The sequence below is a fragment of the Pipistrellus hanaki genome (genome assembly GCF_964339955.1).
Source record: "Pipistrellus hanaki genome assembly, chromosome: 3".
NCBI classification, from domain to species: domain Eukaryota; kingdom Metazoa; phylum Chordata; class Mammalia; order Chiroptera; family Vespertilionidae; genus Pipistrellus; species Pipistrellus hanaki.
In genome coordinates this window covers 106005975-106031053 of record NC_140505.1, presented here as the reverse complement: position 1 = coordinate 106031053, position 25079 = coordinate 106005975, and the positions used below count along the sequence as shown (strand labels likewise).

Sequence of the window (25079 nt, the reverse complement as noted above, 5' to 3'; positions counted from 1 at the left end):
AGTCATTTTTCAAAATAAAAATTACCCTGCCATTATTGAATAGGACATCAATCCTCTAAAACTGCAGTTACATATGTAGAATTATTGGCCCAATTATTATTTCAAAATAGGAAACATTGTAAACAGCTTAGAGGGGAAGAGCCCCAGTGTATCTACCTCCCCCTCACTGGGAAGCAATTAGAAATATTATTTCAGACTGATATAAATTGGCAAATTGGGTTAAGTGGATATTCAGGGGAACTTAGCTGTCATCTATTAAAAGATAAATTATTACAATTTTTATATAATACCTCCATCATTATACCAAAAAATACTAGGCAGGAACCTATTCCTGGAGCTTTAACTGTTTTTACTGATGGATCATCAAATGGGAAAGCTGCCTGTCATACAATAGATTCAGACCGAGTCATACTCACCAGTCATACTTCTGTACAAAGAATTGAACTAGAAGCTATTAAGGCTGCATTGCAGGATTTCCAAGAGCCTCTTAATATTGTCTCTGATTCCTTTTATGCTGCAAACTTAGTGAATAGAATTGAAACTGCCCGGTTGAAATGGCTTAGTGACCAAAGTTTATTTTTACTATTCAAACAAGTTCAGCAGATTGTACAACAGAGACAATATCCTTTTTATATCACTCATATCAGGGCTCATATTGTCTTACCTGGTCCCTTAACAAAAGGAAATGCACAGGCTGATCAACTGGTTGCTTTATTAAAAGAAGCCTTAGAATCTCATCAGCTTTTACATCAGCCTGCCAAAATGTTGTCTAAACAATTCTCAATCACTCGACAACAGGCAAAACAGACTATTAAGGAGTGTCCAACTTGCATGTTACATCTACCTCAAGGGCCTAACACAGGAGTCAACCCCAGAGGTTTGCTAAAAGACCATATCTGGCAAATGGATGTAACGCATTATAATTCCTTTGGACGCCTTGGGGCATTACATGTCTCCGTAGATACCTTTTCAAAAGTCCTATGGGCTACTGCATCTACAGGAGAAACGGCAAAACAGATCATTAATCATTGCCTAGCTGCTTTTGCCGTCATGGGAATTCCAAAAATTATTAAAACTGATAATGGGCCTGCTTACACAAGCTGTCAATTCCAGGAATTTTGTAAAAGGTGGAAAATTCAGCATATTACAGGAATACCATATAATTCCCAAGGACAGGCCATTATTGAACGACAGCATCAGCGGCTAAAATCCCAACTTGAAAAACAAAAAGGTGGGATGATGGAGAAATCACCCGCAGGTAGGCTGCACCAAGCCTTAATTACTTTAAACTTTTTCACTTGTGATGATGAAGGAAGGATGCCCATGGAAATACATTGGCATCAGAGTAAAACAAAAGAAAATGGTCTAGTTAAATGGAAGGATCCCGAATCTAGTTTATGGAAGGGACCTGATCCATTATTAACCTTTGGCAGAGGGTATGCTTGTATATTCCCAGAAAATTTTTCCAAACCAATGTGGATTCCTGCTAGAAATATTAAACTGCAACAGGGATCCAGGAGAGAAACTAGGCAGACTAATGAGGACCTTGCACCTGGAGCCACACCATGCAGCTGCAGACAATCAACTACTCCAGCTACAGAGGGCAGTGACTCCAAGCAGTCCACTGAAGATGAGCAGGAGGACGAGCCGGACAGGAAACAGCCTGGAGAACACCTGGGGCATGGTGAAGAAGACAGCAGAATGTCTTTCTTGCCATGTTAGCAGTATTCATCTGTATAGTAATATTACCTGGGACAAATGTGGAAGTGTTTAGGACTTAATGTTCCTGACCCTTCATGGGTAAAAGCCCTTATGTAGGCTGATCCCTTGCCTAATGTAGTCACCAATAATACTAAGCACCTTGGTCTTCCAGGAGGAAAATGGGTGGGGCAAGGAAGTATAATTACACAGGTGCTGCCACCCAGCTTCCATTTTTGTATGACACAAAATCAAACCAATGCTCCTTTGTGTGTAAAATTAAAGAGAGGTTTCTGGCTTGCACCAAAGTAGAGGAATATCACTACTTGCTCCTGGGAGAGGTGCAGAGAATGTAACTAAGACCTTGTCTATACAAAAAGAAATTTGATAGCCAGTTTGAATTTGAATTGCCACTGGCTTAGAACAAAGAATATCCTTGCATGGTATTATTCTACAATGCCATTATAATTTTTGATATTTTACAACAGCATATTGTACAATTATTCCAAACAAACTTAAAAATCTAATTTTTGAATGTTTGGCAGCAATTTAAAAGGACATGAAAGGATTTAATCCCTTCCACTGTGTGGAAAGCCTCACTGGGAAGGCACTTGAGCATTCTATATTGGCCTTTCTTGCCTTATTTGCAAAGAGGGACCCTCTTGTCACAATCCAATTGCCCATAGCTGTTGCTTGAGTTTTCAATTCATGCTGAGGTTGAAGCCTCGTGGTGGCTGGTACCATGGATCTGTCTCTCGCACAATGGCGTGAGCTGGGACCTCCCTGGAGAAGAAACCTGGGTTCCCCAAGATATGTGATCAATGCCGGGGCCCCGCCAGCAGGCGAGAGGATCCCAAGGCAGGTACTGGGCATGGAGGCCATAGGGGCATAGGCTACCAAGGAGACAGAACTGAACCTGACATCACCCTGCCTGGCCCCGGAGGATGGCTGGTTAGCCAATGACGGGTAAGATTCCTCAAGGGAGGGACAACCTAAGACAGGCACAGCCGCAGAGGGCCATCAGGAGAGGAGTTGGGGGCCAACAGAGGTGGGGCACAGATCCTCACCCCCCCAATGCTGTAGGGGCTTGAACACTCGCCCTTCTGAGGGATGTCTCCTGTCCCATGGCTGCTTCGCGCTTCCCATACCCAGCTAGATCGGTACCCAGGCAACAAACAGATTTGGTCCAGCTCAGATTGAGACCCAGCTACAAACAAGAGACTTGGCATGGCTCATATTGAGATCCAAGCAACAGAGAAGTGGCTGATGGCGACTGTCCTACATCTAAATCCAGCCTAAATCTAGGAGTGCTCAGGGCTTTCTCAAGGATGCATATAATCTTTTCTATTAATATTTACAGAGTAAACTAAAATTGTTGTTAAAGTATTAAATTTGACAGTAAAATAGTCAAGTTTTCAGATTAATTTAAATTGGCTAAATGAGGGAGTCGTTCCAAGATGGCTGACAGGTAAACACCTAGCCGCAGCAGCACACAACAATTTCAATAAAATACAACTAAAATATAAAATGGACATTACCCAGAACTACAGGAAAGTTGACTGACTCGAAATTCTACAACGAGAAGCAAGGAGAAAACCAGAAGGAAGCGCGGAGGAGCTGTAAAAGCTCAAGGTACGAAGACACGCGGAGAGGACAAAGCGGGAGAGGAGGGAGGCTGAGTGCCTGGCTGGCGTTCCCTAGCGGGAAGGAGATAAAACTCCGACTGTGCTGGGCCCCAGTTCTGACTGCTCTGAACCCCAGTTCTAGGCCAGACCCCAGGGACCCAGGCTCACACAGAGGGAGCTGGGCTGTAAGGCAGAACCCAGGGGAAGCGGCGAAAGGAGGTCCCGGCGGCGCGCACATTGCGCGCAGAGAAGGGATGGTTGGCTGTGCCACGGAATTGCCCTGGCGGGAAGGAGGCTGGGGCTCCGGACTGCTCTGAACGCCACCTCCAACTTCACTTCCAACTGAACTGAACCCCAGTTCCGGGCTCATTGGGGAAGAGCATAGACTGTTTGGCAGCAGGCGAAAATCGAGGGCACCTTTCTCTCAGAGGTGCTGGCAGCGAGTACTGAAGGACCCGCATAGGGCGGGGCTGACAGAAGCCAAAGCTGCAGGCTCCACCCTGAAATCCTGCCCCATCCAAGCAGAACACAGAGACTTTTAAGGCTACCAACTCAGGAAAACTGCGAAAATGCCGAGACGAAATAGATCACAGACGAAAGAAATTGAGGACAAAAAGCGACTGGATATAGAGTTCAAATCTACGCTTATAAGGTTTTTCAAGAATTTCCTAGAAAAGACGGATAAGACCTATGAGGATATGAAAAGGGATCAACTAGAATTAATAAGGAATCAACAAGAATTAATAAGGAATCAACAAGAAATGATAAGGGATCAACAAGAAATGATAAGGGATCAACAAGAAATGAAGAATACATTGACTGAAATAAAAAATATTATACAGAGTCCTAAAAACAGAATGGAAGATAGCAAGAATCAAGTCAAAGATTTGGAACATAAAGAGCCAGAAGACACTCCTCCACTGAAGCAAGAAGGCAAGAGAATCCAGAAAATTGAAGATAATGTAAGAAACCTCTGGGACAACTTCAAGCGAACCAACATCAGAATTATGGTGGTCCCAGAAGATGAGAGAGAGCAAGATATCGAAAACATACTGAAAGAAATAGAGACAGAAAACTTCCCCCACCTAGTGAAAGAATTAGACTTACAAGTCCAGGAAGCGCACAGAACTCCAAACAAAAGGAATCCAAAGAGGACCACACCAAGACAAATCATAATTAAAATTCCAAGAGCAAAAGACAAAGAGAGAATATTAAAAGAAGCAAGAGCAAAGCAGGTAGTTACCTATAAAGGAGCACCTATACGATTGTCAGCTGATTTCTCAACAGAAACCATGCAGGCCAGATGGGAATGGCAAGAAATATTCAAGGTGATAAATAGTAAGAACCTACAGCCAAAGATAATCTATCCAGCAAAGAAGGTCAGATAAAGAGCTTCACTAATATCTATCAGAATCGAAGGTCAGATAAAGAGCTTCACTAATAAAAAAAAGGCTAAAGGAGATCATCAACACCAAACCAGAATTATATGAATTGCTGAAGGGGGTTCTTTCAGAAGACAAAGTAAATAAAGATAAAAATTATGAACAACAAATACGTAACTATCAACAAGTGAATCTAAAAACTAAGGAAATTAAAAAAAAAAAAAATCTGATGAACAATATTAACTGTTGAATATAATAGAATCAGAGGTATGGAAGGGGAGTGAACTGACAATTCTTGGGGAAAAGGGGAGAGGGGGATGTGGGAAGAGACCGAACATAAACTGTGCACCTATGGATGAGGACAATGGGGAGTGGGGAAAGGGCAGAGGGTGGGGTGGAAACCTGGTGGAGGAGAGCACTGGTGTGTGGGGGGGGGGGAATGAACATTTGTAATAAAATGAATAAAAATTTATTTTAAAAAAATTGGCTAAATGAAATGAGTTAATATTCAAGAAAATTTAATTGTACAACAGGCTGTTCCTAAAGTATTAACCAAAATTTCTATTGGTAGTCCATTTCATGGTAAAATTGTTTAACATGCAATGAACCCTAAAGCATAGTTTTTGTACAAAAAATTAAAATTTAAAAGTTATCAAAACAGCATTATAAAAAATTTTCAAAAAGCCTCCTAATAATTAAATAGAAAAAAGGGGGATAGTGGAAAATAACATGTAAGAAAAAATATCCTGTAAATAAATTACATCTAGAAAAATCTTTTTTCTTTTGAAAACCAATTTTCATTTGTAATGATAACAGTAAGACAGCCATGAAAAACACACATAGTATCAAAATAAGTCAAAAATTGTTTGGGCAAAAAAATTAAAAGTATTCCAAGTAGCCGGGACCGGTTTGGCTCAATGGATAGAGCGTCGGCTTAGGGACTGAAGGGTCCCGGGTTCGATTCCGGTCAAGGGCATGTACCTTGGTTGCGGGCATATCCCCGGTAGGGGGTGTGCAAGAGGCAGCTAATTGATGACTCTCTCATCGATGTTTCTAACTCTCTATCTCTCTCCCTTCCTCTCTGTATAAAATATATTTAAAAAAAAAAAAAAAGTATTCCAAATAAAATTTATAGAAAAGATTCCTTTATTAATTTTGGTCGAGATATGTTTATATATTTTCAGAAAACAACTCCAAGACCATGTGGGTTCCTGCAACAGAGGAATTAGCAGGAATGCTCGAGCCATGAAGACAGGAGGAGAAACAGTCCAGACACGGAGGACGCTGGCGACACCTTGCCATGCCAGCAGCCAGCAGCTGTGTGTCGCTGCAGGTTGTCCAGGACCAAACCAGAGAGGGTCGGCCCTGTATCACCACCATTTGTCCACCATCCAGATATCATTGCTGACATGTACACATGAAGAACTTTTGGACTCAGAACTTTTGGACATTAAAACTTGGACTCAAAACTTTTGGACACTGAAACTTAGACTTAGAACTCTTGAACTTGGAAATTGGGACTCAAACATTTTTTGTTCTTATATGTTTATTCCTGGTCTGTAAATGCAAGATTTTTTAAAGGAAGGAATTGGGGGGAGATGCCAGGAACCGAAACCTAACATTGTCACTGGTATTAAAAAGTAAAAAGAGCTAGTCAGGCTTGATGTCTCTGAATGGTCAGAGCTACTAACTCATTGTCTAGTTGAGATAGTGATAGTTGAGGCAACTTTAATTTGTTAATCATATGTAAATGTAAGTTGATTTTCTGTTGTTGGAACTTCCTGCCTAAGAGATGTCTTTGTTTCAGAATTTCAATAAAAGGAATGGTAAAAGGCCAGAGAGGGGTTAGTCTTCCCACTAGAGGTGGACTTCCCACCTGGCCCCCATTTTCCCAAATTAAAAAAAAAAAAAAAAAAATTTGTAACTTAATTTTTACAATATCCTGCTATATGTAATCCTATCTAATAAAAGAGTAATATGCAAATTAACCATCACTCCGCTACACCCACAAGCCATGTCCACAAACCACACCCATCGGCCAGTCAGGAGTGAGTATGCAAATCCCCCCAATCTAGATGGCTGTAGCCACAAAGCGAGCAGGAGGGAGGCTTGGATTTCCCCAGCAATGGAGGAAGCCAAGCTTTCCACACACCCTGGTGGGCCCAGGCCTCCACTCAAGGCTACAAAGTTTCAATCATAGAAGATAAATAAATCCCAACAAAATGGTGGCAGCCGAAACCGGTTTGGCTCAATGGATAGTGTCGGCTTGGGGACTGAAAGGTCCCAGGTTCGATTCCAGTCAAGGGCATGTACCTTGGTTGCGGGCATATCTCCAGTAGGGGGTGTGCAAGAGGCAGCTGATCGATGACTCTCTCTCATCGTCGTTTCTAGCTCTCTATCTCTTTCCCTTCCTCTCTGTAAAAAATCAATAAAATATATTTAAAAATATATATATATATCTCTAGCCTGCCTCTACAGTGACAAGACTCCTTACCACCCAGATAGTGTCTCTTGATACAGTGTCTCTTGTCATGACCTATCTTCTTTCTGATTCCCACTTTCTATGTAAGTCATTCCTATCCTTTCAACACATTATTTTTTAGATATGTTCAAGTCAATGATCAGATCCAGTTAAGCTGTATTTTTTTTTATCTACTTTTATGTTTAATTTAAATGGACCACATTTCAGAGTTCTAAGGGCACCTCACTGTCCCAGCTTATTGACTTTCCTTTAACAAAAACCTTAAAAAGGACAACTATGGGGCTCTGGCCAGTTAGCTTGATGCCCAATCAGGGCACATACCTAGATTGCGGGTTTGATCCATACAGGAGGCAACCAATCAATGTTTCTCTCACGATGTTTCTCCCTTGCTCTCTCCCTAAAAATCAATAAAAACATATCCTCGGTGAGAATTCTAAAAAAATATACAACTTTTAGGACCACAGAGAAATGGGAATAGTAAGGAAGAGCAGACCAAAAGAAATTAGGGCACTTCTCTGATGCATCCATTAGGCTTTGAAATTATTTTAGGTTATAAGAACAGTATAGAAGTTACACTGAAATGATCAAGACACTAAGAAACTTATATTCTGGTTCTTAAAGGAATGACAAGTAAAATACAAGACCACTCTTTCCTACTCCTCTCATTTCTGATAACCATTTCATGAGCATGTCTGGAAAACTGACCCTACAATATCCAGAGTCATCCTCTTATTTGCCATTCCTGTCCAAAACTATTCAAAAATTAAAAAACAAATTAGACTGAATTTTATAATTTCTTCCCCATTCATCTCAAAAGTAATTTAAAGATAGGTCTATTTAAATTTTAATGAATAACAATATTTGAATGACTTCCCATAACCAGATGCACCGTGATGCATTTAAAATTCCTGTTAAAAATGGCCCATGGAAATGTATACCTGAGACTTGACACGTCTTGTTCTCTTTGGCAGAATATTCATTCTTGTGCCCGGCTCTGGGGAAGTTTGGATTTCAGTGCCAAGAACCTCAGGCTCCACTTTTTCCTTAAGATCTAAATTAGGCATTTGAACACCCTAAAGAATCAGAGCACAGAAAGAGAGCAGATTCACTGATAAGAGATCCGATTTGAGACTCAAGAAAAATAGCAAATTTCCAATAAATCCCTAATACTACATGAAACTAGTTGACAATTCTCCCAGCAAATTGATCTGTAGATTTAACATAATCCCTATTAAAAATCCAGCAGGCTTTTGTAGAAATTGAGAAGCTGATCCTAAAATTTATCTGGAAATGCAAAGTGTTTAGAAATCATGAAAAAAAAAAAAAAAAAAGAATAAAGTTTGAGGACTTACACTATCAGGAATCAAAATTTACCATACATTTTAATAACCAATGTCATCTAATAAATTCAATAAAAAATAAAAGAAAAAGAATGTACTAAAAAGCTTTAGTACTCAAAACAACATAGTATTGGTATTAGGGTAAACAAATGAATCAAAGAACGAAACAGAGACCAGAAATATGCCCACATATTTAAAGTCAACTTATTTTTAACAAAGGTGCTAAAAGGAAATCAATGGGTAAAGGGTAGTCTTTTAAACAAATGGTGCTAGTACAGCCCGATATTCATACACCTGGTGCCAATCAAAAAAAGTATATACCTTTACCTTATACTGTATACAAAAAGAATTCAAAATGGATCAAAGACCTCAACAAAAGGCTAAAACTTAAAAGTCTAGATGAAAATAAAGAAGAAGATCCTTGTGGTCTTGAGTCAAGAAAATGACTTATGGTCTTGTATCATTCAACCATAAAAAGGAATGAAGTACTAATACATGCTAAAGCATGGATGAATCTTAAAAACATTAGTCTAAGTGAAAGAAGCCAAACACAAAATCATCCACAGAAATACCATCCACAAACGGGGAGAGAAAAGTTGACAAATTACTCTTCAAATAAAAACCATTATAAAATGAAAGGATAAACTACAGATAAGAAAATATTTGTAAAATCATTTTCTGATAAAGAGCTTGTATCTAGAACTCAGAACAAATATAAGATGAGAAACAATCCAATAAAAAATATCTCAACAGACACTTGATAAAGGAAAATATACAGATGCAGAACACTATTAGTCATTAGAGAAATGAAAATGAAAATCACGAGATACCACTACACACCCACTAAAATGGTTATAAGCAAAAAAACTGACAATACCAACTGCTGACAAAGACATGGAGAAACTGGAAGCCTCTACATTACTGGTGGGAATGTAAAATGGTTCAGCCACTTTGGAAAACTGTTTGACAGTTTCTTAAAAAGTTAAACATAAACTTACCATACAACCCAGAAATTCCATTCCTAGATATCCACCCAAGAGAAATGAAAACATACGTCCACATAAAGATTTGTAATTGATTTCACAGCATTATTCATAATAACCATAAACTGGAAAGAACCCAACTGTCCATCAACTATTACATGGACAAACAAATGTGGTATAACTATGTATCATTCAACCATAAAAAGGAATGAAGTACTAATACATGCTAAAGCATGGATGAATCTTAAAAACATTAGTCTAAGTGAAAGAAGCCAAACACAAAATCATATTGTATGATGCCATCTATGTGAAATTTCTACAAAAGACAAAACGATAGTCAAATAATAGGTCAAGAATTGTCTAGGTTTGGAGGTAGAAGCAGGAACCAACTATAAATGAACACAAAGGGGAGATAATAGATCAACCAAAGGACTTGTATACATGCATATAAGTACAACCAATGGACACAAAACTCTGGGGAGGGAGGGTATGTATGGGGAGGGGGGAGGGCAATGGTAAGATATATACACAGATAATTTAGTTTAAAAAATAAGGGGGAAAAATAAAAAATAAATAAATGAACACAAAGGAACATTTTGTGCTGAGGGAAATGTTCTAAAACTAGATTATGCAATATAATTAAAGCTTTTGACTGAATACCTACAATGAGTGAATTCTATGATATGTAAATTATACCTCAATAAAGCTGTTAAATACATAAAACAAAGAAGAGGAATTTGTCCGAGCTGGTTTGGCTCAGTGGATAGAGCATTGGCCTAAGGATTGAAGGGTCCCGGGTTTGATTCCTGGTCAGGGCACATGCAGGGTTGCAGGCTTGATCCCCAGTAAGAGGCCTGCAGGGGATAGCCATGAGTCTCGCTCATCATTGATATTATAATCTCTCTGTCTCCCTCTCCCTTGTTCTCTGAAATCAATAAAAAATATGTTGTTGGTTTTTTTTAAAGAGAAATTTTTCAAAAAGTATAAAGGATTTTATTTTAAATAAATAAGAGAAACAGCCTTCACTCCCATTAGCTTTTATTTTGTAAACCACCAAAAATAACTTTTTTAAACTATACCTTGCTCCCCAAAATCCTGGTACATGGAGAAATCTTTTTCAACTTTCTATGCACAGTCAACTGCTACCTTATGGTGAACACAGTCTAAAGTTTGTACATAGCAGACTGGCTTTATCTACTCAAAAAAAATAAATAAATAAAGTGATGCATCTCACCATAAGGCTGACACCAGACTGGAAAAGTTCATACGGGTAGAGAATTCTTTCATAGTGTGACTTCAAAAGAGACCCAGTTCCTTTTCCTGGAAGATATCCCAAGCGGCTACCCACTTTAGACCATTTCTTTTCTTTTGTGACTATTTCAAAACCTCCTTTGCTGGCAACAATCTGAAAAGAAAGTAAAAATTATTTAAGGAAAAAAGTAGATTTGTGTACTCTGACTAAATGTTACATAGAATTTTGAACAACTAGGTATTCAGATTAGTTTAGCTCCAAAGCCCCTTCCTAATTTTGAAATCCTATAATTCTATAAAACCAAGAATGCAACCTAATTTACCGTCTAATTTAAACCTAATATTTACCTTTTAATTGTTAAAAAATAAAATTCTTAAAACAAATTGTTTTTACCCGTATGGTTTCCTACAAGATACAAACCCATCCTTCAAATTCACAATATTTACCCTCTGGTATCACACACCTGCACTAGGTAATTCTCAGCACAGTGCTTAATTATTGACATTATTACATGACTGATAAAACAAACCTAGAACTACATTTTAGCGTAAAATTATACTTCCCAGAATTTTTGGCATAAAACAAAATTTTTCAAGAATTTTGACCTAATATTAATTTTCAAATGTATCATAAAAAGTAAGTTAGCCCTAGCTGGTTTGGCTCAATAGATAGAGCGTCAGTCTGCAGACTGAAAGATTCCCAGGTTTGATTCCTTCACATGTCTGGGTTGCGGGGTTGATCCCCAGTAGGGGGCGTGCAAGAGGCAGCCAATCAATTCTCTCTCATCATTGATGTTTTTATCCTTCTCTCCCTTTCCCTTCCTCTCTAAGATCAATAAAATATATATTTTTTAAAGTTAGCCCTAGCAGGTTTGGCTCGGTGGATAGAGCATTGACCTGAGGACTGAAGGATCCTGGGTTCAGTTCCAGTCAAGGTTGCATGCCCGGGTTATAGGCTCAATCCCCAGTAGGAAGATGTAGGAGGCAGCTGAAAATATCAATTGTAATTTAAATATCATTATTTTTACTTTTTTCCTTGTAAGTGAAATCTTCCAAAATTAACTCTGCAATTTAAATGTGAAAAAAAAAAAATTATTTCAAGACTAGTGGCTCAGTGTATAAAATTCGGGCACAGGGGGGAGAGGGGAGGAGGAGGAAGTGTTCCTCTACCGGCCTGCACCCTCTCCAATCTGGGCTGCCTGAAGGATGTCCTACTGCCAGTTTACAGGGAGTGGGCTTAAACCAGCAGTCAGACATCCCTCTCACAATCTAGGACTGTTGGCTCCTAACCGGTCACCTGCCTGCCTGCCTGGGTGCCCCGAACCAATCTGCCTGCTGGCCTGCTTGCCTCCAACTGACCCAGCCTGCTTACCCCCATATCCCCCCCCACCCCTGCCAACCTGATCACCCCCAACGTCACCCACTCCCCGCCACCGGCCTGATCACCCACAACTGCCCTCCCCTCTTGGCCTCTAACCATCTCTACCTCAGCACCCCTACCATGGCTCTGTCCAGAAAAATGTCTCCTGCAAGGTCTCCCAGCCTAATTAGCATATTATTCTTTTATTAGTATAGATAGTACAAAAAAGGCTAAGCAACCATACAACCGGTAACTATGACACGCATTGACCACCAGGGGGCAGACACTCAACACAGGAGCTGCCAAGATTTGGTAATGCATCCCATAACCAGAGAGGAAGGAGACCTCAGGGGATGTTGGAGAGCCAGTTTTGGCCCAATCCCCGCAGGCCAGGCCAAGAGACCCCACCTGCCTAAGGGACTCTGCTACTCCGCGGATGCTCTTCAAGTGCAGCTGGCAGGGGAGGAACCATGGGAGGTTGGCTCCAGGGCATGTCCGGCAAGTCTCACCTAGTCCTACCCCATCGGCCACCTTCTAATTAATCTTCTTTCAATGTGCACAAATCTGTGCACCAGGGCATTAATCCTACCTAATAAAAGAGTAATATGCAAATTAACCATCATTCCACTCAAGCCACGCCTACCAGCCAATCATAGCGAGTATGCAAATTAACCCCAACCAAGCTGGCTGCAGCCACAGAGAGCAGTTAAGAGGTTTGGGCTTCCCCATCAACGGAAGCCAAGCTTTCCGCCTGCCCTTGCCAACCTAGAAGATAAATCCCAAGAAAAATGGCGGCAGCCATGGAGCTGGAGAGAGCAGGCTAGGGTTGCCCCTGGCAACGGAGGAAGCAAAGCTTTCCACCTGTCCTGGCTGACCTAGCCTCCACTCAAGGCTACAAAGTTTCAATTATAGAAGGTAAATAAATTCCAGATACCAGGGCCTCCGCTTGGGTTGCCCGGCAGGCATGGCCAGCCTGCAAACCACCACAGGCCCCTCGCCCAGGCCACCCCACACCCCAAGGGAACCCCCACCCTGACCCAGGACACCCTTTAGGGCAAACCAGCTGGCCCCCAACCATGCACCAGGCCTCTATCCTATCTAATAAAAGTAATATGCAGATTGACCATCACTCCAACACACAAGATGGCTGTCCCCATGTGGTCAAAGATCCTGCCCCTATGGGACACAAGATGGCCACCACAAGACGGCCAGCAGGGAGGGCAGTTGGGAGGAACCAGGCCTGCACGGGAGGGTAGTTGAGAGGGACCAGGTCTGCAAGGGGGGGCAGTTGGGGGTAAACAGGCCTGCTGGAGAGGGCAATTAGAGGTGATCAACCCTGCAGGGGAGGGCAGATGGGGTGACTAGGCTGGCAGAGGAGGGAAGTTAGGGGCAAATAATCTGGCAGGGGAGCAGTTAGACATCAATCAGGCTGCCATGGGAGTGGTTAGGGGGCGATCAGGCTGGCAGGCAGAAGCGTTTAAGGGCAATCAGGAAGGCAGGCAGGTGAGCAGTTGGGAGTCAGCAGTCCTGGATTGTGAGAGGGATGTCCGACTGCTGGTTTAGGCCCAATCCCAGCAGGATCAGGTCTAGACTGGCAGTCAAACATCCCCAGAGGGGTCCCAGATTGGAGAGGGTGCAGGCTGGGCTGAGGGACACCTCCCCAACTCGTGCACGAATTTTGTGCACTGGACCTCTAGTAGGATATAAAAGGCCACAGAAATAAGTTGAGGCCTAGTCAGTGTGTCTCAGTTGGTTAGAGCATTGTCCTATACACCAAAAGACTGAGGGCACAATTCCCTGGTAAAGACCAAATGCCTATGTGGTGGGTTTGATCTGGGCATGCACAGGAAAGCAACCGACCAATCACTGTTTCTCTCTCACATGATTATCAATATCTCTGTCTCTCTCTCCCCCTTTTCCTCTCTCTAAAAACAATAAGCATATCCTCAGGTAAAGATTTTTTTTTAATTATTTTAAAAATAAATATTGATTTGCAAATCTTCATATAATCAAGCTGTCTTCAATCACAAATTAGAGCAATCATAAATTTTTATTATTGTATTAACAAAATATGTCTTCAAGATAATTACAATATACCCTGTTGCAGGTCAGTTCATTTTCCTCACATAAGAGAATGTAAAGTAAATCTAAGTTTACCAGGTTAAACAAAGCTAACCTAAGTTTAAGCAAAAATTAGTTTAAACACTTTTTTTCTGTTTAGCCATTTCGTACAGAAGGACACAAACAAATCCTCCTCCTTCAGATCATAGCAATGTTAATCTATCCTATAAGCAAGTCTAAACACTTTAACCTTATGTTTGTGAGCTATTATTCATTCCACTGGATAATGCTGACCTTAGTTAACTATTATCACTACTTAGAGGTATTAAAATAAGTAATATGCTCCATACATAATAATGTTGAATAACATCAACCTCTTTAATATACCAAATTTACATTAAAAAGTAGAAAAAAGGCCCTAACCGGTTTGGCTCAGTGGATAGAGCGTCGGCCTGCGGATTCAAGGATCCCAGGTTTGATTCTGGTCAAGGGCATGTATCTTGGTTGCGGGCACATCCCCAGTGGGGAGTGTGCAGGAAGCAGCTGATCGATGTTTCTCTCTCATCGATGTTTCTAACTCTCTCTCCCTCTCCCTTCCTCTCTGTAAAAAAATCAACAAAATATTTATTTTTTTAAAAAGTAGAAAAAAGGACAAGCACAACACAGTACATTACATACTCAACACAAGATACTATTAGGTTTGTGTCTTTTTTTTTTTTAAAGATCATAATAAAACAGTGGGAGTAGAATTATTTAAATAGTCTTATTTAATCTTTTTTTAAAAAATATTTTATTGATTTTGTACAGAGAGGAAGGGAGAGAGATAGAGTTAGAAACATCGATGAGAGAGTGTCATCGATCAGCTGCCTCTTGCACACCCCCTACTGGGGATATGCCCGCAACCAAGATACATGCCCTTAACCGGAATCGAACCCAGGACCTTTCAGTCCCCAAGCCGACGCTCCATCCATTGAGCCCAACCGGTCCCGGCTAGGTTGGTGTCTTTTCTTTTCCATTATTGTGTACAAGAGAGCCTACTAATCTGAGTGTCATTAAATATGATTCTCATAAGAAACAATAAAATAGATTTTAAAGATAACTTTGAGCTCTCTCATTTCTATTCATGTTTGCAGTTCACTGTTAAACAAATCCTACGTAGACAGTAATGATTCCTTTTCTGTCAAGTGTATTTGAAATTTCTAATTTAATAAATTCAGAAATTTAAATTTAGAAATTCCCCAATTTCTAAACCCAGTAAAAGCCTCACCTTGCTCAAAGCATACAGATCCAGGATTTTTCTTTCTACCACAGGGATCTTCAAAGTAGATCCTTGAAGTTCCCAAAATTTTGCTAGTTGATCCAAGAAATCCAGTCTCACTCTTGTCATTGCCTAAGATTATTAAAATACAGAAATCAGAAATAAAAACCACACTATGGTTGAAAATAAATGTATTTCACTTAACAAAGGTATTCATTTCTCTAAAAAAATTCAGATTTTTCATTTTTGCTTAGTCCAACCTTGTAAAGCAAGCTAATAATAAAAAAGCAAAATACTTCTAATAAAGTTTATTCATTAAGGCAAAAAAAGGTACTCTAATATATATGAACGGGTCTCATATTATCACCCAAAGTAATTTTCTGGATGAAGATGGCTTAAATTTAAACTAACCAGAAAATTTAGATCAAATTACTCTGTTTCTAAGCATTCTGGCCATTTCATCTGTAGGTAACATGCTTAAGGAACACCAATTCTCTACCTCCCTTATATTAAAATCCTTCATCAAATATCTAATTACAAGAGACTACAGGAAAAAGATATATATTAAAATCTCCAAAAATGTTTTAGGAGCATCAAGGGGAAAAAAGCCTCACATGACATAGTAAGCCTTAGCTAAGATTTCTCTTTTGTACGCTGAAACTGTTTTCTATCACACTAAAAAATCTCCTAAAAAATCTGGCAGACAAGAACAACAATATCTAAACAGAGATTAGTAATATTTAAAGGGAGATCTTAACAAATCAAGTTAATTTTAATTAAAGATTTTAATTTAAAAAATTAAAAGTTAATTAAAACTTTATTCCCCTGGAAAAGTTCTGTTAGTCAAAAGAGGAGGGTGGGACTTCTGAAAAATAGGTTTTTTTGATAGAAACTATGAAACTATTTTCCAAAGATCACAGGAGGCAATCTTCCAACAGTATAAAAACAAAAACAAAAACAAAAAAAACTTTTAGTAAAACAAGTGCTAAAGAAAGTACAACTTAAGAATTCCAGGTTTCTGCCGAGACCGGTTTGGCTCAGTGGATAGAGCGTCGGCCTGCGGACTGAAGGGTCCCGGGTTCGATTCTGGTCAAGGGCATGTACCTTGGTCGCGGGCACATCCACAGCGGGGGTGTGCGCAAGAGGCAGCTGATCGATGATTCTCTCTCATCAATGTTTCTAACTCTCTATCCCTCTCTCTTCCTCTCTGTAAAAAATCAATAAAATTTATTTTTTAAAAAAAAGAATTCCAGGTTTCTGAAATTAACTAAACTGGATATTTCAACTACAAAAAATGTGGCTAGAGATTATTTCCCATAATCCCAGTTAAGTGAAAAAACAGTATTAACAACCTGAAACTTTTTAAAATCAGAAACGTCCTTCCATTCAATCCCAATTAACATTAACTCTGGTACCTGAACTTCTCAAAGTTCTCTACCAAGAGCCCTAACATTAAAAAAAAAAAAAAAAAAAAAAAAGAATCAGGAAGCAGCAATGGCTATATAATACTCACTTCAAGTTCATTCAGGCGCTGGACTCTGGGTGTGAAACGAAAGCTTTTTACTTCACATGCAAATGGAGGTTGCCAATCCTAAATAGAAAGATTTTTATTTTAACGTATATTGGCATATAAGCAAGGAATGCATTATTCCTTCCCTCAATTTAAGGAGTGAATTATCAAATATCATAAGAGAACTAATAAGTCTTCTTTATTATACCACAGAAAGAGTAATATTTTAAATATTTTTATTAATTTCAGAGAGGAAGGGAGAAAGAGAGATAGAAATATCAATGAGAGAGAATCACTGATCAGCTGCCTCCTCCACGCCCCACACTGGGGATTGAGCCTGCAACCTAAGCAGGTGCCCAGACCAGGAATAGACCCATGACTTCCTGGTTCATAGGACAATGATCAACCATTGAGCCACAACAGTTAGGCGAAAGAGTAATATTTTTAGATAAAAGTACTTATCTCTAATATTCTTAGTATTAAAATTTTTATCTATAAATCCTCAAATCTCACAAGTACCACTGTTTACATCCCACAATTATGCTTTCCCCAATTAGTCAAGTACAACACAGTGAGCTCATGTATCTCAATGCAATGTCTAATAAACATTCAAGTTTACAAATAAAAAAGAAAGCAGAATTTGAAAAGAACAAAAAGCGTACAATTAAAGATTTAAAAATAATTTTAAGTACTTATATAATTGGATATGTTTTTCATTCATGAATAATGTGACACAGCACTTTACAGTCTGTTATATAAATGGGCATCCAAGTAATTTTTTTATAAGTAAGCAAACCTATAGAACAAGGACAGTTTCTAGATTGGAGATGCAGTGTAACTAAATGAGACAGCACAATGCAAGTAGGGTTCTAGAGAACATACTTTGATTTGGCCAAAATATTAGTAAATCTATTTGAAAACCTGAGTAATCAAAAACATTTATCTTACCTTGGAAACTAAAGAAATCCACCAATATTGAAATTAAGTTAACTGAAATTAAATTTTCATTAAGGTGACATACAAAGAGAAGGTATATTATTCCAACCTTTTTTTTAATTTAAAAAAACAAACAAAACAGTATTTGTATTGTTTTGTTTTACCGAAAGGGACCTTGAACATAATTTCTAATTCATGAAGGCAACAGTAAAAAATATGATTCAGGAAAACCTGCAGTGCTTAAGGCTTTGTCAATATTAGGTAATTTTGATAGAAAAATGTTAAAAGAAGCTTTTGGAGGATGGCAATGCCTATATAATCGCTCACCATAGCAACTCTCTGTTAATGCTTTACTTGCAATTGATAGTCTATAATCTTAAATTCATTTAGCACAATGTGAGTAACATGTCTGGATATTAGAAGCAAACAGATGGGCCTATGTTCAAAATCTACTTTGCTACTTGCCCAAATAATACATTTGATAAGTTATTTAACTTACACAGACCTGCCTTATCTGTAAAATGGACTTTAGTTACCACCTGGAGCTTTAAATAATATTAAATGAAATAGTTTGTAGGTGCTATATTAGCTCCTTTCTGCTCCCTCCCATCTTCTCTTTTTATTCACTGTGGTGCACATCATCATAGTAGTCTGTAGTGAGAATAGATGCTTTTTAAAATGCAACACGAGAAAGAGTACTTAACATTTTAGTTGTATTATTAGTAGACAAAACATAAAGCAAGGTGTTCCTTTAAGAAGCAGTAAGGCGCCGAAACCGGTTTGGTTCAGTGGATAGAGCGTCCGTCTGCGGACTGGGGGGTCCCGGGTTCGATTCCGGTCGGGGGCATGTGCCTTGATTGGGGGCACGTCCCCAGTGGGGTGTGTGCAAGAGGCAGCTGATCGATGTCTCTCTCTCATCAATGTTTCTAACTCTCTCTCTTCTCCTTCCTCTCTGTAAAAAATCAATATATTTAAAAAAAAAAAAAAAAAAAAAGCACTAAGGCAATGGTTCCCAAACTTTAATGTGCATTAATAATCATTTTCGAATAGTTGCTGGAAAAGCATATTTTAGGTCTTCCACATACAGACACTGATTCTGGCCCGGGAATGAGGCCGAGGAACCTACATTTTAACACGCATCAGGCTGACCTTGGTGCAGGTGCGACAAGAACATCGTTTGAAAAGCTCTGGTCTAATGGGTAAAGACTCTTGACCTTGAACAAATCACTCAGCTTCTCGGTGCATTAACTGCCTCAAAGTAGGAGTAATTGCTTTCTCCACCTTAAATATTGGTGTAATTAACCTATAAGCCGGTTATTTGCAGTAATTGAGATTCGTAAATCTTTAATCCACCATTCCTAACTTCAAAATATTGATATTTCGTTTTCTTTCACGTCTATCACTGACAACTCTTCCTAAACCTCTACATTTTAAAAACAAATGCTGCCCCTTATCTTCCCCAGGGAGGACTTTTTCATTGCAGCAGTAATTAGTCTGGAGTTCTTGTTTGGTGATACCATCCTAGTGGGACAACTAGAGCTCAGATTACTGTTAAAGAAACCTTAGCCTTGAAATAAGGCCTCCAAATATTTAACAAATTAAGTATTAATAAGGCTTGGATAAAGAAACAGCCGACGGAGGAGTTTTTATTCTCGTACTGAAATGACTTGTACAGGAGGGTAGGACACATCATGCCATAATACTGCAAACACCTCACCGGCCTATGAAAAACCTAAAGCCCTTGCCCACAATCCAGGAAGAAAAGTATCAGTTCCCAAGTTCGAAGCGGAAAGGCCTCAGGGACATCACTCCCCTGTTCAGACAGGCGTACATAAGACCGCAGGAGAAACCAAGGCAAAAAAAAAAAATTAAAAAAATCCAGAAACTTAGCTTCTTGTTGTTGAGAAATAAAGGAAGGCGAATATAAAAAGACAGAAGGACCGGAAGAGTAAAACTAAACTAAATGCATCGACTCCCCCGCTCTCCTCCTCTCCCCTATCCTCAGACGCAGGTACCTTGGGCGGTCGAATTTTGCAGATGCCGGTCTTCTCCGCCAGAGGCCGGATGCGGCCGATGAAGCTGAGCGGGTCTGTGAACTCTTCCCAGCTCGGCTCGAAGACCGGGCACTCCGGCGGCGGCACGAACTCCGCCGCGTAGCCCCCCGGCCCCGCGCCCGCCATGGCCAAGCCCAGGGGGCCCCGCGGGGAAGCAGGTGGGCAAAGGCTGGCTGAAGCCCCCCGAAGTCCTTCACGTCCCCTGACGGGGTCCGAAGCTCATCTTCTGGGACAAAAACTGCTCAGCACAGGAACCGCAGAATCGCTTCCTCCTTCGTTTGTTATTGTTTCCTTCGGGGCTTCTCTTTACAGAGCTGGGACTTTTCCGGAAGTGAACGTGCTGTCAAATCCCTCCGCCACCCTGGGACAGAATCCCTCCGCAGCAGCACGACGCCTTGTCCTGCAACCTTCCGTCTTCCTCCCTTTCCCGGAAATTCAGAGTTGTTCTCCTTGACCGTGAAAGTTCCGCGCTGTCCTACGACTTCAACCGGCACACCTGGGAAGTTCCATGATCTCTCCTGGAGGGTGGAGGGAAGCACACGGAAGTGAGGTGAGACGCGCTCTTCCGGCGCGGAGGAATGTGTAATGCGCCGGGGTGCAAAGGTTCTGCTTCCGGTGTGTGGGAGGGGCCGCTAAGCCAGTTTCCCTTTGTGTTTAAAGTGTTTAAATGGACGGAAAAACAAGTCCTACGGAACCTCAGCAAACCCTACCTCGCCGCTGGTTCACTTGTCTTTTCCCAAGTAACTAATCTTTTTAGATTCTCTTGTTTTTAGCCCTTTGACTCTTAGTGCCTCTTGTAATAATCTCGGCCACTTTATATTGCCCCATCTTATGGCAAGTTTGGGTGGAACCCCTGCCCCAAATTCTAACGGCTGGCAGAATTGCTTTTTGTCCACATAGAAGCAACGGCTTTTTGCTTTTCCAACTGTTGCCAATCCCCAAGTAATCTATCTCAAGAGGAGCCACTTTCCTAGCACCACTATCCCGCAATCCTTTCTCAGTTTGCTGTAAAAGCTATGACAACTGTTCTGACCCTGCTTGTTAAAATCTCTGTGCTTATATCCATCTCCACTTGCTCCAAATTGTGGAGAATAATGCAGAAATGTCTTTAAAAAAAAAAACAAAAAAAAAACATGAGAGTGTATTTTATAGAATCAAATATTTGTGGAAGGAAAACTTATCTTCCCAGGGCTGTTCCTGTTCGCTCTGAGCTCCCCCCCCCCTCCCTTCCCCCTCACCCCCCCTGAATTGCCAACTATGGCTGATGACTCTGAAATCTGTATTTCCAGCCTAGGCTTCTCTGCCGAGTTTTATCTAGCTACTTACTGGACAACTGCACTTGGTAAACTTAAAGTACCTTAAATTCATAGTCCTCCAATATGTTGTTGTTTTTTTCAGTGTTTCCAGTTTCCATGAATGACTTCAACCATTTACTCAGTTGCCAGCACCAGAAATATAAAAATAATCTTAACTCCTGCTTCTTTAAAAAAAAAAAAACAGTATTTTTTATTGACTCCAGAAAAGAAGGGAGAGGAGGGAGTGATAGAAACATCAATGATGAGAGAGAATGGGTTGCCTCCAGCACACTCACTACTAGAGTGGAGGCCACAGTCAGAATGTGCCCTGACTGGGAATCCAATGGTGACTGGCAACCACTGAGCAACACCTGCCAGGCACTCCTGCTTTTTCACTATCTATATGTAATTACCAGAGGCCCCATGCATGAAATTCTTGCAAGGGGCTCAGCCCTTACAGCCCCAGCCTTATCTGGAAGGTTGTCCAGAGGTCCTTTGGCTGTCCAGTCTAATTATTATTATAGATATATCAAGTCTGGAGATTTTATCGCCTAAAAATCTTAAATCCATCTATGTCTCCATCCCCTTTATCACTTTTCTAATTAAAAATTTTTTCTCACCTGAACTGTTGATAACAGCTCAGATTTTGTCAAATCTCTCTACTCAGTTGTCTTATTGCTTTGTCTAAAAGCAATCATGTCATTTTTCATCTCCAAATTCAACAGTTCCAAACTCTTTTACTAGTTGCTGACCTACTCCCAACCTTCATCTCTTGTGCTTTTCCATATACATACTACACAGAAATTATTGTGATTGTTTTTCTCAACTCTGAGCCTTCATAGGTAATGTTTCCTTCATTGGAGCATATTTATAGTCGTCAGACCCCAGTTTCCTATACCCCTTTCTGGCTAAATTTCTACTCATCCTTCACCTGTCAGCTTAAAGACCACTTCCTTTGGAAAGCCTTCCCTAATGCTCTAAGTTTGTTTAGTGAGCAGCAACCTGTGCTTTCTTATCAAACTTTTTGAAATTACTTAATTACTTTTTTCCTCAGACTATAAACTATACAAAGGCAGGGACAGTGTCTGTTCCATTTCCTAAAATAGTACTTGGTATTTAGAATGCATACAATAAATATTTGTTGAATTAATGAATTAATAGATCCACCCAATAAATTCGCTTTGTGTTTCATTGCCTCATCTTACGTTTACATTAATAAATTGTATTTGAGACTCAACTAGGATGTGATATATCCCTCCACTTGATTATAGCATCCAAAAGTTGATGCCCAGTTACTTATACCCACCAGTCTAATTTTCATACACAAACGATTTGAGGGAATATTTCTGCTTCAGTTAGCCTTCGTTGTGAAACAAATTACCTCAAAACTTTGTGGCTGAAATGATAATTATTACTATTCTATGAGTTGGCAATCTGTTCTCTTTGATAAGGTAGGATGAGTAGTGGGACTTCAAAATGTACTGTAAAAAAAATAATTTAGCTAAGTAAAACATGTCATTTGAATCTCTAAATCTATACTTACCAAAATATTTGTGTAGTTTGTAAAGTAATATACCAAGAGCTTCTAAATTTAAAAAAATGGGTGAAACCTGTCAGAATGGCCAACATCAACAAATCAACAAACGACAAGTGTTGGCGAGGTTGCGGAGAAAAAGGAACCCCTGTGCACTGCTGGTGGGAATGCAGGCTGGTGCAACCACTGTGGAGAACAGTGTGGAGTTTCCTCAAAAAACTGAAAATGGAACTCCCATTTGATCCAGTAATCCCACTTCTAGGAATATATCCCAAGAAACTAGAAACACCAATCAGAAAGGATATATGCACCCCTTTGTTCATAGCAGCACAATATACAATAGCTAGAATTTGGAAACAGCCTAGGTGCCCGTCAGCAGATGATTGGATCCAAAAACTTTGGTACATCTACACAATGGAATACTATGCTGCCATAAAAAAGAAAAATTTCTCATCATTTGCAGCAACCTGGATGGAATTGGAGAACATCATGCTGAGTGAAATAAGCCAGTCAATGAAAGAGAAACACCTCATGACCTCACTCATTTATGGATAATAAAGTACATTATAAACTGATGAACCAAAAGATAGATATAGAGATAGTAAAACAACAAGCAGACTGTCAAATTACAGCGGGGAGGGTAGGGAGATCTGGGGGAGATAATAGATCAACCGAAGGACTTGTATACATGCATATAAGTACAACCAATGGACACAAAACTCTGGGGAGGGAGGGTATGTATGGGGGGGAAATGTAAAAATATGTACATAGATAATAATTTAATAAAAAAATAAAATAAAAATATATATAAAATGTAAAAAAAATGGGTGAAGTATTCTCTCACCCATAATATAAAACAATTAGCCCAAATTTATTTTAAAGACGTTATCAATAATTTTCTATACCACATAGGACTTTATAGAGGACAGACAACATAGACCTTTCTCTCTACTATGTACAAACCTAGATGTGAGAGTCAGAATAAAAATAATTATTATAGGGAGGAGATGGTAAATAGCATTCTTCTACCTTCTCTCTGCCCTGTGGTTTTCAATATTAAAAGAATGGTTACTAATTACTTCTTTGTCTTCTTGGTGTAGATTCCCTGGACAGGCAGTACTTTTTGTATACTCATATATCTTTAATGTATTTGTAAGTGCTTTGTCTGTTTTTCTGTGTGCTCTCAGAGGAGAAGAGTTATTCTTAAATATAGCATTAAGAAAATATAGAAGCATACTAAATATGTGCTACTTCAACTTTATCAATTCTTACTCTGAAATATATTATTGCTGTGAAGCCTATGATTTCTACCAACAACTAAGAGAAGCCAGAAAAATTATCTTTAGTTATTTGAATTGAACTAATTAAAAGTTAATTTTTTCCAGAAAGGTAATGATTCTTTCACTAGAAAAAGAAAACCTAGCACATGATTCTAAGAATGAATAAAGGGAGAGATTTGGAGTATTTTCATAGTCATCTAGTGAATAAAGCTTGGAGAAAGGTGAAAATTGGCAACAGCGTAAAATGCCAGAAAGAGATCATGTGTGATAAGACAGATGATAAGTGATCTTTAAATTGAGCAATTAATAGGGCAATTTAAATAAAGTTACAGAGTCAAAATGCAGTTCCTAGTGAATTGGGGAGTGAATGGGAGGTGAAGAAAAGGAGTCAAACACACACTGAAGATTCCTTGGCTGTAAAGGAAAAGGTGGGGTATGGAAATTATAAAGGAGAATAAAAGAAAGTTTTTACAAGCTAGGAATAATTAGTATAAGTTCTGTGGAGGAAGAACTAATGGAGAAATGGAGGTTGAGTATATAAAAAAATCAGTCTCTGAAGAGATAAAAGAAAGAGCACGATGAGAAGAGGAACACATCTGTCTACAAAGCAGGGGAAAGAAGGAAGGAAATACAAGCAAGGAAATGGTAGTGGGTAAGAAGACAAGCAGTTGAGGCAGGTGGTGCCTTTGAGAAACAAAGAGGGAGGTACTGGAAGGGCTGCATTAGGGGCTTGAAGTAAATGGTGAATGTCCAAAATGGTGATTGTGGAAATTAAGAGAAGGAATAAACATATCCTAGGAAGTGTTGTTCTTTACTTCTGAGGGTTTCACTAAAGTTAGGGAACATGACTTTATAATGGTATTGTAAAAAAAAAAAAAAAAAAGAGGTTCAGCTGCCTGCCATGAAAACCAAACACTAAGGCAGGTGCTGGTGCAAAAGGAAAGAGGTTTTATTCAGGTGCCATGGAGAATAGTGGACTCCTGACTCAAGCCCACCGTTCTTATAGGGATAGGCAGGGGAGAGCTTTCTT

At 39.6% G+C, this 25079-nt stretch overlaps 1 protein-coding gene across 3 annotated transcripts in view; it reads right to left on the bottom strand.

Annotated features, from left to right (window-relative positions):
* Positions 1-20512, bottom strand: part of KDM5A (lysine demethylase 5A) — a 103586-nt gene extending 83074 nt beyond the window's left edge. For 2 of the 3 annotated variants that reach the window (XM_084878384.1, XM_084878382.1), the window contains exons 1-5: positions 19902-20512; positions 16954-17031; positions 15450-15572; positions 10745-10915; positions 8126-8260 (exon numbers count right to left, since the gene is read on the bottom strand). In XM_084878384.1, the coding sequence (XP_084734510.1) occupies positions 8126-8260; positions 10745-10915; positions 15450-15572; positions 16954-17031; positions 19902-20066 (672 nt within the window). In that variant the 5' untranslated portion in view covers positions 20067-20512. The remainder of the gene's footprint in view (positions 1-8125; positions 8261-10744; positions 10916-15449; positions 15573-16953; positions 17032-19901) is intronic. The other variant, XM_084878383.1, reaches the window with a different exon arrangement.
* Positions 20513-25079: the final 4567 nt, after the last annotated feature.